General features: G+C 42.0%; 1 protein-coding gene across 2 annotated transcripts in view; it reads right to left on the reverse strand.

The window, feature by feature from the left end:
* Positions 1-350: 350 nt before the first annotated feature.
* The window catches only part of LOC311228598 (interleukin-10 receptor subunit beta-like), a 76,101-nt gene continuing 56,705 nt past the window's right edge, over positions 351-19,746 (reverse strand). Inside the window, exons 4-7 of one of the 2 annotated variants that reach the window (XM_084314515.1) lie at positions 13,431-13,591; positions 6,537-6,687; positions 4,905-5,047; positions 351-2,752 (exon numbers count right to left, since the gene is read on the reverse strand). In XM_084314515.1, coding sequence (XP_084170641.1) covers positions 2,537-2,752; positions 4,905-5,047; positions 6,537-6,687; positions 13,431-13,591 — 671 coding nt within the window. In that variant the 3' untranslated portion in view covers positions 351-2,536. Of the gene's footprint in view, positions 2,753-4,904; positions 5,048-6,536; positions 6,703-13,430; positions 13,592-19,746 lie in introns of both variants that reach the window. The other variant, XM_084314514.1, reaches the window with a different exon arrangement.

The raw sequence follows: 19,746 nt of genomic DNA on the forward strand, positions 1-19,746 counted from the left end.
CATAAAAGTTTGAAAACATTGTTGCACTGAAAACTTAACAGACTTGTGTTTTTTTGTCTGATGTCCTCAATTTAAAACCATGATCACAAACCTCTCTGCCTGTGTTTTAATCAATCTAATTTTGTTTAGTTTGCATTTGATTGTTTTTATTATGTTCTATTGTTATCTACTTCTAGTAGTTTAATTGTTGCCTAATGTAATCTCGGCATCATTGAAAATGAGGGCCCCATCTTCAATGTATTCCTGATAATTAAATAAAGGTGTGATGGTTTCGTGTGGGTTAGGAGAGGAGACCCCACTTGCAAGTAACACGAGCAGAGAGAGAAGAAGCTGAGACGACGTACTGAAGTGACAGGCTTTTACTGAGCAGATTCGACAAGGATACACGTTACAAACGGTAGCAAAACAAAAGCGAACTGCAAAACCCGGAAACAAACTATACACAGCAAAACTGGCAAAAAGGTGGACTTAGAGAGGAACGGACTCACGGGGAATATAAGTGACAAGAGGTGAGTACGTGACCGAAACCAACTATGTGAAACAATACACTGAAACAAGGCAATGGTGCGACAATGAGTGAGAGGAACGGGCAGCTCTATATACAATGCCCTGTGATTACTAACAAGTGCCAGCTGGTAACAGGCCTGCATGGCCAAGGCTGAGGAACACAGAATTAGTAAAAGAAAACTCACAACATTGTTAAAAGCAAGTGTAAATGGAATATCTTTAAAGGAACACATATATAAAAAGAACAACCCTTAAGGAAACATATGTAAAGATGTTCAACACTAAAAGACATGTGAAAAGGGGTGAACCTTAAAGGAACACATGTAAAGTTAAACACTTACAAAAAACATATGTAAAGGGAAGAACCTTTTAAAGGAACGCATATATAAAAAGAACAACCCTTAAGGAAACATATGTAAAGATGTTTAACACTAAAATACATGTGAAAAGGGGTGAACCTTAAAGGAACACATGTAAAGTTAAACACTTACAAAAAACATATGTAAAGGGAATGAACCTTTAAAAGGAAACATAAAAAGATAAACCTTTTTAAAAACACAAGCTAAAACGCACCACACAACATGAACAGATAAAACACAGCACCATTAATAACATCCAGAATAAAGTCCAATATCTGGATCTGCTGCGTTTGGCCACCAGAGGCCGGCAGAAAACGACTGTTCATATTGTTCAAGCATGATCCCTGGCCGGGACGCGTCTATATTAATCCCAGCCGAAGAGTGCAAGAGCGCTTCCGCATTTTGCCCTGATTGGCCCCGGTAACGCCCTCCAAATGCGCATTTTCTTTTCCCCCGCTCAGACGCCGAAATGGAATACATGTATATTATCGCGACGCGATTCACTCGCAACGCCATAACGTTTTCCCTGTACATTGCAACGTTAACACAACGCAGCTGTCAACTGTACTTTACATATTATCCAAACGAGGACCACATGTACTTTACATATTATGGAATACATGTCAATCAATCAATCGCGTACCCCTTAGTTAGCTGCATGTTAGCTCCATGTTAGCTCAGTTAGCTCATGTTAGCTCAGCAGTTAGCTCATGTTAGCTCATTAGTTAGCTTCATGTTAGCTCCATGTTAGCTCAGCAGTTAGCTCATGTTAGCTCAGTTAGCTCAGTAGTTAGCTCCATGTTAGCTCAGTAGTTAGCTTCATGTTAGCTCAGTAGTTAGCTTCATGTTAGCTCAGTAGTTATCAATCAATCAATTGTAGCGCTGGGATAAAGGAGTCGGAGGCGGTGTATCGAAGTTGAACCTAATTCCTTTATTCAACAGCAGCATAACAACAATGTCAACGTAGTCGAATCGATAGGTAGAATGTTCGAGGCAGGAAGTGCTACACACAATATCGTCCGGGGGGAACTACTATTCCCAACAGTTCTGTGTGAATTATGTACAGTCACTACACAATCAATCATGTACCTCTTGCACGGCTGCGGCGCGGCGGCTGGCGTGGCTGAATAACAGTAGCAGTGATCGCCTGCTGCGTCCACCGCATGTATATATATACCGTATTAGTATTAATAGCATATAGAAATAGCAATAGCATATAGTATTAATGTGATTGACCAGCGTTAATGTGTGCTGCATCTGTGATTAGTGTTGAATGGGGGTCTGAACCGCATCGAACCAAGCGGCGACCTCATGCGCATGCGCGGCGAGCACCTGGTCGGCGGAAAAGGAAATGCGCATTACCGTACTGGCGTATGGCGAAGAATGCAAGTATAGCATAGCACAGTCACAAGGTCACAGAAACATTTAAAGGGGCACTTCACCAAAAAGCAATGCTGATTTATTTAGTCCATAATCCTTTTGGGATGTGTGTGAGATTATGTGCAGATTACCATTGTTTTGTTGGTGAATTGGCCCTTGAACATGCCCACATCAGCCCGGGATCCTGGCGCTTCGCTCTCAGAGAAACCAGTCTTGAGAGGGAGACAAGTTCCTTATCTCTTCCACTCCACCATAACTCTCAAGTAAGTCACGTCTGCTCCTCTCTTTCATCATCCTCTTTCAGCACCATGACTGTCCTCAATCCGCTGCCACTCCTCCATCGCATCGTCAGCCTGTGTGCTGCAGTTATTCCCCCCGGCCTGCAGAGGGAGCTCCACCTCCTCCCGTGGCATGATGCTGCTGACCTGGTGGTAGATCTCCTCGGGTGAAGAGAGGGACTCCTGCATAGCCAGGTAGATGGACGAATGGGGACACTCCAGTAGCTTCTGTAAATAAAGTTAAAGACCCAGTCAGTGATCCAAATGTAAACAAATGGGTACTGTAGTTTTTCACAGATTCCCAGCGGCACCTGCAGCTTTAAGTGTATTTTATTTTATTTTCTAATAACAAATATTTCCCAGCCTCTGATCATGTGGGTGATAGTGTAAACCAAATAAACACATTGAAATACCAAGAAGCAGCTTATTTGACACTTTGATAACAGCTTGTAGGGGTATTCTAAAATGCCCTGTACAGCAGCGGTTCTCCACAAGGGGGCCTCAGAGAGCTGCCAGGGGGGACCTGACATGACAGGAAATATACAATAAGTACACTATTATGATGACTATGATGTGTGTGTACTCATACTACACATATACAATATGTACTAGAGTTGTTCCGATACCGATACCAGTATCGGAAATGCCGCCGATACTGCCTAAAATGCTGGTATCGGTATCGGCGAGTACCCTCTAATTCTGCGCTCCGATACCATATGACGTAATTTATCAACAACACTGCAGTCTGCTGAGTGAGCATTATAAAACAAACGTGTTTTTAACCGACCGTGAATTAAAGTGTTAATGCCATTTGTCATTTTAACAGAGCGCTGTTGACGGGGAGCTCTGATGGGTTCGCTTGGTGGTGTTATTAGCATTGAACAGCTAACCGAAAGCTAGCGTTAACTAACGTTAAAGTTTTAGCTTTAACGTTACCTTGGCTAAAGTTGGGGCTATTCATAATCCAGCAATAATGGCTGCAGACCTGCAAGTTGGCAAAGGAGTATTCCAAGGTAAATCACATTTTCACCAGTAACGTTACAGTCTTTCCATCTACCGGTAGCTCATGCTAGCTAACCTAGCTCATGTTAACGTCGTCACTGATCAACCACTTCGCGTACACAATTAATGACATGTTGCGGACAGCCATATCAGTGACAATGTTTAGCTTTTAGTGCCAAATGATAAGAGTCTGAGGCGGAGTCTCAAAAGAGAATGTTGAATATTTATTGTGCAAAAATCCCAACAGAGCCTCTGCTACTTAAACGGAGCCTTGTGGAAGCAAGTGCAGCAACTAATAATGTCCGTGTGGAACTAATGTGCCAACAACCTTTCCGTGGGTGAACTCATTGAGATAGTTTTCAATTACTGATACTAATACTAATCTATACAATCACCTGTTGTTGAATAAATACCATTACTTTATAGTTATTACTAAAAAAAACAGTATATATAAAACAGTAGCTGTATATATAAAAAAAGAAAGTTTTATAATTTATATAATATTTTTATTTTATTTAATTGTTTTATGTATGCACTGGTATCGGATCAGTATCGGTATCGGCCTATACCCAAAGCTTAGGTATCGGAATCGGATCGGGAAGGAAAAAATGGTATCGGAACATCTCTAGTATGTACACTATTATGATGACTATGATGTGTGTGTATTCCTACTACACATATATGTACATTATTATGATGATGACTATGATGTGTGTGTACTCATACTACACATATACAGTATGTACACTATTATGATGACATGACAGGAAATTATTGAAAGTCAAGTTAGACCGCGCTCACAATAGTTGACACTGGGTGCTGCAATCCCGAAGATAAATGTAGAATAAAGCAGGAAGCCGGACCAGCACTCTCAGATTTCAGCAGTGCTAGCCATCAACACTGAAGAAGGAACACATTGGTTCTGAAACATGCCTGTATCCGGCTGCAATTAAAATTTGAAATCTGAGAGTGCTGGTCCGGCTTCCTGCTTTATTCTACAGGAAATTATTGAAAACATTAAATACAGAAAGCTTCAATCACAAAACATCAAGACATAAGTAGTTATTATGTCTAGGGGGCGACAGTGTCTCAGGAGGTAGAGCGGTCATCTGGTCATCAGAAGGTTAGGGTGAGACAGTGGCTCAGGAGGTAGAGCGGTCATCTGGTCAGCGGTCATGTTCTAACCTAAGACACTTCTAACCTAACTGCTCCAGGTGAGCAGGTTGGCACCTTACATTGGTCGCCTCCGCCGTCTGTGTGTGAATGTGTGGGTGAATGTGGGGCATAAGTTGTAAAGCACTTTGGATAAAAGCTCTGTATGAACGCAGTCCATTTATCATTTATTCACCATATACAGCGAGACACACAGAGCACTCACCTCTTTGATGATCCGGGGCAGTGTGTCCTTGGGACACAGGACGTTGGTCACCTTTCTGTGACACATGACGACCAGGACCACGACAGCCACTACCATCGCCATGACAACAAACGTCACCACTGCCACCACCCATGGAGTGTCCTCTATGGTGAGACGAGTGAGATCAGAGTTAGTTTGTTCGCTGGCGTTCTATTCACACCTCAATATCCCTTTCACTACCACACTACCAAATGGTTAACCCTTTCACTGTGACAATAAAGAAGGTTAACCCTTTCACTGCCACACGACAAAGTGTTAACCCTTTCACAACCACACTACAGAAGGTTAAACCCTTTCACTACCAACTACAGACGGTTAACCGTGTGGTAGTGAAAGGGTTAACCTTCTGTAGTGTGGTAGTGAAAGGGTTAAGCGACAACTAAAACAAGTGAGATGCTTGGATGACCAAATAAACACATTGAAATACCAAGAAGCAGCTTATTTGACACTTTGATAACAGCTTGTAGGGGTATTCTAAAATGCCCTGTACTGCAGCGGTTCTCCACAAGGGGGCCTCAGAGAGCTGCCAGGGGGGACCTGACATGACAGGAAATATACAGTACACTATTATGATGACTATGATGTGTGTGTATTCCTACTACACATATATGTACACTATTATGATGACTATGATGTGTGTACTCATACTACACATATATGTACACTATTATGATGAATATGATGTGTGTATATTCCTACTACACATATATGTACACTATTATGATGACTATGATGTGTGTGTATTCCTACTACACATTTATGTACACTATTATGATGAATATGATGTGTGTACTCATACTACACATATATGTACACTATTATGATGACTATGATGTGTGTGTATTCCTACTACACATTTATGTACACTATTATGATGACTATGATGTGTGTGTATTCCTCCTACACATATATGTACACTATTATGATGACTATGATGTGTGTGTATTCCTCCTACACATATATGTACACTATTATGATGACTATAATGTGTGTGTATTCCTCCTACACATATATGTACACTATTATGATGACTACTATGATGACTATAACTATCATTCTATGTTGATGAGGCTGATCTACTTTACTCCTATTGCATATATGTACACAACTATTACTATTATGATGACTACATGTGTATTCTAAGACAGGCAGTGTGCAATCTGTTGGTAGCAATAATTTTCGGGTATCACATATTGGGGATATCCCTGCTAATTGTAAACAGGATATGACACTTAGATGCACCAACTCATAAGACGGAATACTCAGGTGTCCCAAATAGTATTAGAATATTTAGGTGCGTGTAAAACGCACGATTTGTGTTGTTTACTCTTCTCTCTAAATCGCCTAATCAGCGGTTCTCAAACTACGGGCCGCGACCCAAAGTGGGGTCGTGGGTAGGTGACAGTGGGGTTGCGCATTGGTAAGTAAAAAAGAAAGAAGAGAAAAAAGTTGAATGCAACATATTTTGCCTAAATATGCCTCGTTTTATTGTGTATTGATAACATAGTGCTGTAATTACATTTTCTAATAAATAATGCATGATCAAGTTCAACAACGTGTTCACTGGTGATGTCCTAAGTGAATGAGCCTCACCAGCAGCTGTGCTCTCACAGGTGATGTCACTCGCCTGGCTGGCTTTAAAGTTCCTGTTGATGATGTAGATCCGGACTTGTACACAGTAGTCAGTCCACGGCTCCAAATCACTCAGAACCAACCGGGTCTGCTGACTGCTGATGTTCTGAACCTGTGGAACAGAGGACTGGTTAGAAGAGTTAAGTAAGTAAGTAAGTAAGTAAGTAAGTAAGTAAGTAAGTAAAACTTTATTTGTATAGCGCCCTTCTCAGCACGAGTGCACAGAGTGCTTCACAACATCAGTAGAAAATACAAGAAATAAAACATGTGAAGAGAAGAAAAAAAAAAAACATAAACAATTAGCTAAAACACCAGAATAGACTAAATGTTTTAACAAAAACAAGAACAAAACAGACATGAACAGAGAGAAAACGGCTATGAGTGTTTAAAAAGCCTGCCTGTAGAAGTGGGTTTTTAGCTGCCTTTTAAAAATTAGCTCTGAGGGAGCGGTTTTCAGCGCTAAAGGGAGGGCGTTCCAGAGCCTTGGGGCTGCAGTCACTGCAAAGGCTCTGTCCCCTTTTGTCTTGAGTCTGGTCCTGGGCACCACCAGGAGCTCCTGATGGGATGACCGCAGTGTCCGACTGGAGGAGAGTGGGTGTATGAGCTCATTGATGTAGGGGGGGGGGGCTTGCTCATGGAGGGCTCTGTAGGCAAACACCAGGGCCCTCATTTATCAATGGTGCGTGAACACAGATATGTGCGTAAACCGTGCGTACGATCATTTCTTTTTTTTTAAACTTTGACCAGACAGCTGGTTCTTTTTAGCGTTTATCGCTTTTTTCTGGTCAAGCATGACCGACAGAAACAGGTTGAATGGGATATAGATCAGGGGAAGACACTCTGAGAAAATACGGCGAGTCCGGGAGTCAAACTCGTGTACCCCAGATCCGTGACACGCACGGTTGTCCCCGACGCCGAAATAGCGTACGATCATTTCTAAGCAAAGTGTGGGATTTATCAAAATGAACGTGTGCTTGAGCTCAGACCGTGCGTACATGTCACCAATCCGTAGAATATGAAGACTGCAGACGGACGTAATAAGCTTTCATCAGTTTCATGCATTAGTTTCAACACTGACGTGTTCTGTATGACCCGTAATTCATTATAGTTAATTGTAAAATAGCGCCATTAGTGTAATTATTGTCAAACCCTATAAATAGCATTTGGAATAGGTCTTTCCGAATGAATGCACCATGGTTTATCGTTGCATTTGGTGGCCGGGAGGAACGCACGACACAGGCCTAATTTTATTTAAATTGTAATGTTATTACTGGGGTATCTGTAATTAAAATATCACTTAAATGCAGGTGATCTGGGTTATCCACTGAAGCCATAATGACTCTGACCAAAACCAACAGGGCTTACGTGCGCACAATAGGCATTGTAGAATAAGCAGTTGGCCTGCTTAAAGCAGCAATTCAGTCAAGAGGATCATACAGCAGTTTTAAGTAAGTCTACCCTTGCAAGGTCTTAATCTAACTTGAAAAAACCTCAACGAAAAAAAGGCTTTTATTTTGCAGTATATGGTATATGGCAAACACAAGCGCAAAATAGTGGTTACGAGTTTGTATTCTCCATTGGGTTGCACAGGTATAGCAATGTGCTTCAGCAACTCGTTCATTTCAGGCATTACAGTGCAAAATGTCGGGTCAGCTTGTAATTTATTTCTGTCAATGTGTTGGTTCTGTAGGACTGTTCCTAATTTATGCAAATTACATGTCGTCAGCTTGTGACTGCAACTTGTTCTTGTTCGCAGACGACTCAGCCCTGCTGGTCTCTGACAAGAACAAGTTACAGGTTGAAAAAACCCTCAGCTCGGAACTAGGCAAAATCTGCATATGGCTCGCTGATAACAAACTATCATTACACATGGGCAAAACAGAGTCCATTCTCTTCGGTTCAAATAACAAACTCAGCAAGACCGACGGCTTCTCAGTTAGAGTGGGTGACAATATTGTCACAAGGAAAGATGAAATTACCTACCTGGGCTCCATCCTAGAAGCTAATCTTTCCTGTGACAAAATGGCATCCAATGTAATAAAAAAAGTCAACCAACGAACTCGATTCTTGTACCGGATCTCCTCTCTGGTAAACAAGAACACCCTGAAGACTCTGGCAGGAGCACTCATACAAGGGTACTACGACTATGCTTGCACCTCATGGTACCAAAGCACCTCAAAGGCGCTAAAAACTAAATTACAAACATCTCAAAACAAACTGGTCAGACTACTACTTGACCTTACTCCTAGAACCCACCTCACCCCTGCCCACTTTGACAACCTAGGATGGCTTAGAGTAGACGACAGAGTACAGCAACTTGCAATGGGCCTGGTCTACAAGATACACTACACGACCAAGGTACCCATGTACATGTCAAAATACTTCCCAAAGGTCAGTGAATACCACGATCACAACACCAGAGGGAGCTCCACAAATCATGTTAAACCCAGATTCGGCTCAAACAAGGGACTAAACACCTTTCGCAATTATGCCACATCAATGTGGAACGCCCTACCCAAAGCTGTAAAGGAATGTGAATCACTACCCACTTTCAAAAACACTTTCAAAGAACACCTACGGGAGACTGCAATTCGAAACTGGCCCATGTAAATGTCCTAACCCAACCCCCTCCAATGTACAGTAAATGACCAAGTATGGTTGTCAATATTCCAATGTACAGTTTTGCTTGTACAGTGTTCCCCCCACCCCTCCTGCCCAACCCCCCCCCCCCACCCCACCGACCAAACCACCTCCAATGTACAGCCCCCCCCCCCCCCACCCACCCCACCTACCCAACCTCCCCCAATGTACAGTTTTTACGTCAAATGTATATACTCTTTTTGTATCACAAACAGTACTGTATTTGCAAATCTGGTATGTCATAAATGTATAGATGTAGCAGTACTGTATATCTGTATGTCATGTATGTCATATATGTCCTGATGAATTGAAAATGGGGGACCCTGATGTAAACTGTACTGTATCGTACCCATTCTGCAATCTGTTAATAAAGTTTTCAATCAATCAATCAATCAATGGGTCAGTCAACATCCTTGGCTCCCGGCGCACCGAAGATAGTATGCACGCTCCCTCCTCCTCAGCGGAGTTGTCTGTGAAATTGACAACTTCATTGGATTTATTTATTCTCAAAAAATATCTATAATCATACGATTAAATATTGTTTAAAATAAAACGCTAAAAGGCGGTCAGCTTGGCTGGCCGTTCACACTAATACAATTGGCAGTTATTAGGGGGTGGGGAAGCTGGCGGATGGGAATCTGGCGTTGTGGACAGCGACGCCTACAGGTCAGGTCTCGGCGCTTGCTAAGCGGGGCAGGACTTGGTGGAGATAGCGTGCCCTCCCACGCGTTACACTTCACCAATGAGAGTCCTCGCTGCCAAGTGAAAAGACGTCACTGGCTGTCGGCACACGTCTCGGAGGAAGCGTGCGATCGACTCGGGACGCCCTTGTATCGACTCGTAGGAGAACATGCATACAGCAGCCAGGTAGGGGAGGGGGGGAATTGGCACAACGACTAATTGGGACAACAACAAAAAAACGCTAAATACTATTATTCTGTGTGTCATGTTTCCAAATAAGCTCGTTGACAACAGCAAATGCTGTATACGTTTAATTTGTTGGTTAGACCTCCGTGATCAATCTCGCTCTCAGTGAAGTTTCTCATAGTTTGCTCGGCTTAGTCCAGTGTTTCTCAAAGTGTGGGGTGCGCCCCCCAAGGGGGGCGCAGAGGCATGACAGGGGGGGCCTTGAGATTAATTTTATTTATTTTTATTACAGAAAATTATCACTAAAGTGCTATCTGTTGCAGCTGCACTGTTCTGCATGAAAATACCATATTTGGATAAGTTTGACCATTTCTCAAAATCTGAAAATCATTATTTAATAAAACACAGAAAAGGATCACCAAGTTACTCTGGATAAAAAAAAACTTTACAGACAACATTGAGACAAAGCTTCCTGACACATCTCCATCCAAACTCTTGGAAGAACTCATTGAAATCTCATCTGATGCCACCTGGAGAGCTAGTTTCAGAGTGTGGTGCTGAGTACCAAGTATCTCATGATGCAGCAGTTGAGGTGTTGATACCATTCAGCACCACATATCTGTGTGAAGCTGGCTTTTCATCCATGACAGCTCTGAAAACAAAATGTATAGGGCCAAGTTGAGCCTTGAGGATGACATGCGTGTTGCCTTGTCAAAGACTGACAGCAATAAAGACTGTTTGCTTATTTCCTATGTTCGCTTTGTAAATTCCCAGTCACTGAGTGAAGATCTGCTGTTTTACAAATATGTCAAAAACAGAGCGACAGCTCTTCAAAATTATTGACAGTTACCTGACAGAACATGGACTGAAATGGGAGAACTGTGTGGGCTTTTGCTCTGACGGTGCGCAGGCCATGGCAGGGAAAAGGAGGGGGCTACAGGCGCTCATCAAGGGGGTCTCGCCAAACGCGCAATGGACGCACTGTAAATTCACAGAGAGGCGCCAGCGTCAAGACAGCTTAGCCCTGAGCTGAATGAGGTTTTGACAGAAGTTATAAACGTGGTAAATTTCATCAAAACCCGACCCCTGAAAGCGCGCCTGTTCTCTGCGCTGTGTGAGGAGATGGGAGCTGACCATTCTGCAGTGCTGGTGGCTCTCGCGAGGGAAGGTGTTGTCAATTTGAAAGGTCACGATATTGGTGTTATTTCAATAAATTTAAACATGGCCCATTTCATGACTATTTTGTTGGGGCGAGGGGGGGGAGGGGGGGGGGGGGCAAAATATTTTGGTCCGCCAAAGGGGGGCCTGACAGAAAAAGTTTGAGAAGCACTGGCTTAGTCCATTATTCTACATTCCATGGGGGTAGGCCTGCCGCGATAAGCAATAAATCGATTAATTGCCGCGATAATTAAAATGAATGCAATGATTTTGACGGGCGCGATTAATTGCTATTTGCGCGTTTGTTTTAATGAGGCGGACCCAGTGCCCCTTGTCACTGTCCGTGTTGGGAGGCGGGCCGCTGGCTTTACTACAGAGCACAGCACAGGAGCTCCGTGGGGCTAACGTTACCCCTCATTGTGTCTATTCTACTAGCATTAACGTTACTCATACAAACAGAGTAAACACAGTTTTCAATCAATCAATAACAACATTAACGAGACCCTCGTTGTGTCTATTCTGCTAACGCTAACGTTACCTCTCATTGTGTCTATTCTACAAGCGTTAACGTTAGCTGTAACGTTACCAGTCGCGTCTATTTGCTAACGTTAGCATTAGGTAATAACCGGTTTAAAATGGATGGTGATTACCTCACGTTGTGTCTATTCTACTAGCATTAACGTTACTCATACAATCAATAGCGAGTTATATTGATCACGCTATGTACGATAGCCATGCTAAAACGCTAGCACAACATTAGCACCTAACCTAACAACAAGCCTTAACAAGTCAGCGATCTTTTTGCGAGACTAAACTCTCCGCTCGGTGGCAAATTGTGTTGATGTCGGTTTTGTTTAATCAATAAATGAGGCAGAATACACAGTGACTGTATCCTTTGTTTATTGCACTTGTGCCTGCTGCAAACATAATGCTTATGAAATCCTAGAGACGCGTCTCTATTCTGACCAATCAGTGGTCTGCAGTGTTTCACGTGACTTTTCTGGTACCCAAAGTACCTGATAATCGCAACAATACTTCCGGTCCGGTCGGTGGGCTTCAAAATAAAAGTCTAAAACACCGGAAAAGACGGAGCGGTGGGCTTCAAAATAAAAGTTTTGGGAAATAAATTTCTCCAAAAAAGAAATTCTCTAACCGGTCGCAATAATATCGCTTATCGCGATATTTTCGGGGGCAATTAATCGCCCAGCAAAATGTGTTATCGTGGCAGGCCTACATGGGGGTGTTTCATTACCATATATGGCTAATTAGGGGTGGTTCTGTATGCAAATGCTTACAATCATGCACGAGCATAGACGGTAAGAACAATGGTATTTATCAACACGGAGTGTGCTAAAGACATTCTAAATTCTGTGCTTAGGAACGGAAATAGAACACTTTCTACACATTATTGATAAATGAGGGCCCAGGACCTTGAAATTGATCCTGGTGTTTACTGGGAGCCAGTGCAGGGAAGCAAGGATGGGGGTGATGTGGCATGACTTTTCTTTTACCTCGTGAGTAGCCTGGCAGCAGTGTTTTGGACCAACTGAAGTTGATCAATGGATTTTTTATTTAGACAGATGAAAATTGAATTACAATAATCGAGTCTGGAAGAGATAAAGGCCCTACCCTACTGATGCTCACGTTATAATAGAATGACAATAATATTGTTTATCGCAATTAACTGGCAGTTAAGACTCGTAATTCAGGAGCCAATGGCCTTGAAGCTGCACGCTAACTCATATAACTAGAGTTAAGGAATAACTATTGTTCTATTTCTCCAACAGAAAGTATTAAGAATGTTCTGGGCGATATAGAAAAGATTTTTTTTTCTTTTTTTGACAACAATATACTGTACATTCCCACTGTAGTGGGGAAAAAAGGACGAAAAAACGAGAATTATGATGATCATGGTATCTGCTTAAGTAATGTGATGGGAAATCACGTTAGATAGTCCACTCGATGTCAATCATATTGTTCTGCACGGTAACAGAGGTTATATCGAAATGGAAATCATCAATTCAATTGACCTTCTCAAATATTTCACAAATCATAATTTATTGACTTTTATTATTGACTATATTTACATTTGGATGACAACACTGTGTATCGCAATTAAAACGATTCAAAACAATCCCACGATAACACAAGACGATAAGCGGCACATACTGATCCTGAGCCCTACTGTACCTCCTCCAACTGGATCTTCTTCCAGTAGCTGATGTTGTAGGCCACGTAAGTGTATGTATTTCGGAGATCCACGCGAGGAATCCTAAACACGGGGTCTTGGATGCTCACTTCTATTTGAGCTTCGTTGGGGATGAGTGATACAGCGGGGCGTCCGATGATGGCTGCAGGAGGAGAGAGGGAGAGAGAGAGGGAGAGAAAGAGAGAGAGAGAGAAAGAGAGAGAGAGAGAGAGAGAGAGAGAGAGAGAGAGAGAGAGAGAGAGAGAGAGAGAGAGAGAGAGAGAGAGAGAGAGAGAGACAAAGACAAAGACAAGGACAAAGAAACCCATTTAGATCATTTGGGCAAGATCATCACAACATTCCTTAGGTAGATTGCTACACTGCAACAACTCTCCATCTTAAAGATTCCCTCCAGATTTCCGGTTTGAACGCAATGTGAAACGATACGCGTTTGGTTATAGCTCCGCTCCCGTCAACGTTAATTTCATTTAAAAACCTTATTTGAACAATACCAAAAGAGATTAAACCACATCGTATGTATTGATAAGACCTTCTACTAACTATATCAAAAGACAGAAAGACTCAACATGGATACTAATGATAAGAAAAAGAGTGGAAAGAAAAACTCTCCAACGGCGCCGATTTTAACACGTTCGAAGGGCACAGCTGACGCAGCAGCGGTACCGTTGGAGACTAGCCCCGATGGGGGGACTATAGTAGAGAATATACCGGGACCAACGACGACTGGCCCCGAGAGGGAGACAGCAGTTGACAACACAACGGTAACGACGTGTAAAAATACCGTAAAAGATAAAGCAGGGGAATTTGAGAAGATAATCTCCAACAAACTCATCAGGTCCATCATTGCACCCACAACATCATCTGACACAAGCAGTGCAATTTCACATCCCGACTTCAACTCTCTGACTATCCTGATGAAGGAACAGATGGTCGCTATCGAGGAATTCAAAGCACACATCGATGCTAAATTCGAACTGGTTATGGAAGCAGCCGTTGTACAGGCCGGGCGAATCACGGCAGTGGAGAATACGGTGATAGAAATTACACAGAGGGTCCAAGTGAACGAGAAGAACCTCAACGATGGATTAACAGAATTATCGGCGGAGATAAAACAGGTGAAGGAGGAATGTCGGAAGAAAATACAAGAAGTCGAAGAGAAAGCAATGGAGAGGCAGCTCGAGACCCAACGTTACTACAGGCGAAATAATATCTGCATCGTGGGACTGGATGAATCAGTCAAATGCACAGACGACAGCTTTCCAACAGTGTTAGGTAATAACAACCTTCCCACAGCGCAGACAGTGGACCAATGTTACAGAGTCGGTACACGAGGCCAAAGAGGTAACGGTCCGAGAGTTATCATTGTTACCCTGCGTAAGACGGTAATAAGAGACGCCATCATTAGAGCAGCGCGCAATCAAAGGGGGAAACTGAAATATGGTGAAAATTCAATAGCTATCTATGAAGATCTATGTAAGGAGGCCATCGCTCAGCGTTTCCCCTACAAGGATGTGATGCAGAGAATGTTCAAGAGTGGTCACAGGCCAATTCTTAACTACCCGGCACTATTATCGATCATGGGAAAAGACGGTATTAGACAGGTAATACGCACGCCTAAAGCCGCCGAAGATTACATGAAGCTACATGGATCAGGTCCCCCCGGGCAGGACGCAACACTGGCTCGAATCAGATAAGCTTACTCATCTCTCTATTTCTTTGTATTTTAGTAATTTTATTAGAATGACTTTACCACGGCTCAACAAAAGTAACAGATGATATGCACGCTGGCAACAATAAGGCACAAGATGTTTAATATGGCTCGTAATGCATTATATTCACAGTCTTCTGGTCTCTGTGGAGACAATAATCCAACATTGACATTATGAATATTCTGGAACATTCTGGGCTCCTCTCTTGACTGCTCAGGGACACAAAGGAATATCCCGGAAAATACTAGAAGGTCATGACCCCTGGGTAGGAAGATCATTCTGGATCATACAGCAGTGTTTACAGATTTACTAGTATTCTACAACCTTCTAGAATATAATGCACCCCTTCAACGAAGGCCTGTAAATTTAACACTAACATCGGGTGTGAATAAGCATAGGATTCAAGGACTGAAGTTTAATAAGGCTTTAATAAGGCTTTAAAAAAAAATAAAATAAAAAGACATTAGCCACATCTAAATGTATAAGCACAACAAGGTTATTCTAATATTTTAAATAATTACACCACTGATTTAGAGATTTGCACAATGTAGCTCTAAAAGTCTCTGTTTTTCTCTTTTTTCTCTTTACTCAATTTTATTCCATCTGTTTTTCTCTGATGAGTTTTATTTGAGTTCTCACTCCTTTTTTTATTTTTTAATCTTTCATTGTTATTTTTTCTCATTTTAAGGTGTTAGTGTTTAGCTCCACTCTTTTCCTTTTTTCTGATGTTTCCTACATAAGTTAGTAGAAGGTTCAAATGAATATATTAATGAAGGTATATTTTTCATTTTTCAAACTATTGTTAGTACATTAATGGGAAGGCGCAAGACCAAAAGCGACATTCTATCGAATTAGAATGAACGTTTTAGATCCTATGGCAATTAGCATAGGAAGAATAGGATTACAAAGCTCAATTTGGGTAATCCGGTGGCCTAAGGGAGGGAGTCATAAGTGTAGGATGTGTCTATGGGACACAATCCTGTGCGACTCTCGATGGGAGGGGGGGAAAGGGGATTTTTATTTGTATACATGTATGTTTTTAAGCTCGGCTCTCAACGGGACCTCACTAGTTGGATGTATATCTATTGTTGCCTCGCACTCCAGAAGCATTACCAATAACTACACAACAACATGTATAGATTATGGCTAGTTTGAATATAATGATCTGGAACACTGGGGGAATAAATAACCAACACAAACGCAAAAGCGTGCTCACACTGATGAAAAAAGAACAGGTGGACGTTGCTCTGCTAAGTGAAACGCACATTCTAGAGAAAGACATAGATACGTTAGCGGACAACACATATCATAATATTAGTCACTCTTCTTTTGGTACGAGAACTCGAGGTGTAGCCATAGTCGTTAGACGTAAGTTGAATATTGAATTAAAGGGAGTATGGTCTGATGCAGATGGTCGTATAACTATAGCTATGATTGTACACAACAGGAAAATAGCGTTGGCAGCGGTATATGCCCCAAATTTGTATGAAGAGGGTTTCTTCACTACACTAACCAATGCAATGTTAGACCTTCCCGATTACTCATTTATAATAGGTGCGGATTTTAATGCCATTTGGAATCCAAGGATGGACAAATCTTACCTCGCCTTTTCCAGCGAACAAAAGAATTCATCTAATGCATTAAAGGATTGGTCGAAGATTACAGGTGTAAATGACTTATGGCGATCACTTAATCCCACGACCCGTAAGTACTCTTGTCGATCTGCGAGACATAACACATTATCCAGAATAGATTATGTCTTTGCATCCCCGAGACTATTTGATAACTATGAAGTGGAAATGATAACCAATGCACTATCAGATCACTGTTATTTACTCCTAAAAGGAACATTTGGTATACTATCTTCCCGAGCCCCAAGATGGCGATTTAACTCGATGCTGCTTAATAACAAGGAATTCATTAAACAACTCAAAGTATTGAGTTAGTATTATTATTATAGTATTCCTACGGGAGAATGCAAACTCTGTGCAAGACCCCAGAATAATATGGATGTCGGTAAAGGGAATGATCAAGGATTTCACTGATAGCTTTTCCTCCAAAATGCGCAAGAATCGATGCACAAAACTGGCTGAACTGGAAACGCTTTACTCAACGTTATTTAATTCTTTAAAATACAACAACTCAACTCGACTAGAAAATCAAGTTAAGGTACTAAAAAAAGAGATCAATGCCATATACAGACAACAATCGGAAATACAAATACGTAGCACAAGACAACAGCAGTACTCCCAAGGTTCTAAACCAATTAGCCATGCGATTAAGTTAAAGTTAATTAAATTAAAATTTGCAGATATAACTACCATTAGAGCACAACAAGTACTTGAAACAGACCCTGAAAAAATAAACGATACAATCAAAGAATTCTACTCCGACTTATATAAATCAGAAACGACCTTCGATCAAAACAAAATGGACACATATCTTAATCAAATTATTCTCCCTAAACTTTCAGAGGATGACGCTAAACAGTTAGAAACACCGATCACACTAGAGGAACTCAAGAAGGCCATATCCGAAATGCAAAGTGGTAAGGCTCCTGGAAGAGACGGTATCCCACCAGAAATGTACCTTTCTTGTTGGGACATAATTGGACCCTTATTACTAAATATGATCTTATACTCAGTCAAGGAGGGGAACTTCCATAAAAACGACAATATTGCACTCATAACAGTCCTTCTCAAAAAAGACAAAGACCCCACCGAGTGCGGTAGTTACAGACCCTTAAGCCTCCTCGGAATCGATATCAAACTGTACTCTAAGGTATTAGCCATCAGATTACAAAAGCATATGACGTCTTTAGTTCATCCGGACCAAACTGGCTTCATAAGAGGCCGCCTGATCACTGATAACATAAGACGAATACTGCACGTACTAGATGCCGACAAGGACGACACCATACCTAGGCGATGCTGTCCCTGGATGCAATGAAAGCTTTTGACAGGCTGGAATGGTCGTATCTATGGGCAGTATTAGAGAAGATGGGGTTAGGTAAAGGTTTCATTGATATGATTAAAGTAGTATACAAAGACCCATCGGCCATGATTACTACAGGTATAATCACCTCCGGAATATTTCCGGTATCACGCTCAGCTAGACAGGGTTGCCCTCTTAGTCCCGGACTATTCGATCTATCATTAGAACCTTTAGCACAATATATAAGACAATCCCAATCCATACAACCAATCGTAATCAAGGGCACACAACATAAAATTAGTTTATATGCGGACGACGTAATACTGTTCATGCAAAACCCCAACACCACACTGCCTCATCTGCTCAAGTTGATTGAGAACTTTGGAGATTTATCGGGATTCAAGATAAATTGGCCGAAGTCGGCTTTCCTTCCACTTAACACCCCTGCAAAAAAAGATATAACCCTCCCAGGAGAGATACCTATGGTAAAACATTTTAGATGCTTGGGAGTGGAAATATTCCCCACCATAAGACAAACGGTGAAGCACAATTACACAAAAATCCAAAACAAAATCAAAGACGACCTTGATAGGTGGGCAAAACTTAAAAACTCAGTACAGGCACGGATATCAATAGTTAAGATGGACGTACTACCTAGAATCAACTTCTTCAGTTCAATGCTACCGTTACCCCCTCCAGAGGGTTACTGGAAAAGATTACACTCCTCCACATACAAATTTATTTGGAATAACAAACCACCACGTATAAAAAGATCCACCGCACAGAGAAATAAAGCAGACGGTGGCATGGCATTTCCAGATTTTTTTCCACTATTTTAAGGCGTACACATTAAGACCATTGACAACATGGTTTGATCCCCAAGCATTAGTATCCTGGAGAAAATTAGAAGAAAACATAGTAGCCCCACATAGACTGAAGGACATAGCATACACTAAACTACCAATCAAGCATTGTGAACGGAAATTTGGCCCCATAATTACTCATGCGATCCGGATATGGCGTGAAACACAAAAAAAATATCCTAACCCACATAAATGGCACAATCATACTCCCTTATTCAATAACAATGCACTCTTGATTGGAAAACGACCTATAAGATTCCCTATATGGGAAAAGCAAGGCATACACTCATTAGGGGATGTTTTTAACAAACAGGGTGTTATGGTTTGTAACCGACCCCAATCGCACAACACAAGACAGGTATGATGGTAAGCCAAGAAACAGGTATTTATTGAAAACAGGGAAAAAGGGCACTGTCCCTTTAAGGGAGAAAACACAAAATACTGGAATCTAACAAGAGGGGAAGGTACAATGCCTTTAAGAGGCGGGCAGGAAAGGGGAACACTATGGGAAGGTAAAGGGAACGCCTAAGGGAAGGTTTAAGGGAACGCCTAGGGACAGAGGAACTAGAGACTAGGAGAACTAGGGACAAGGAGAACTAGGGACAGAGAGCTAGGGATAGAGGACTAGGGACTGAGGCCCACGGAGGCGGGCTGGGGACAGGGAGGACTGGGAGGACTGGTGGGAACACCTGGGCCGCTCTGCAGAACTCTCTCGGCAGATCTCCGAGGTGGGTAACGGCGGCCGAGAGGGAGAGAGGAGAGGGTTAATGTACAAAGGGGAAAAAACAGAG

Source organism: Notolepis coatsorum (genome assembly GCF_963971535.1).
Source record: "Notolepis coatsorum genome assembly, chromosome: 5".
NCBI lineage: Eukaryota > Metazoa > Chordata > Actinopteri > Aulopiformes > Paralepididae > Notolepis > Notolepis coatsorum.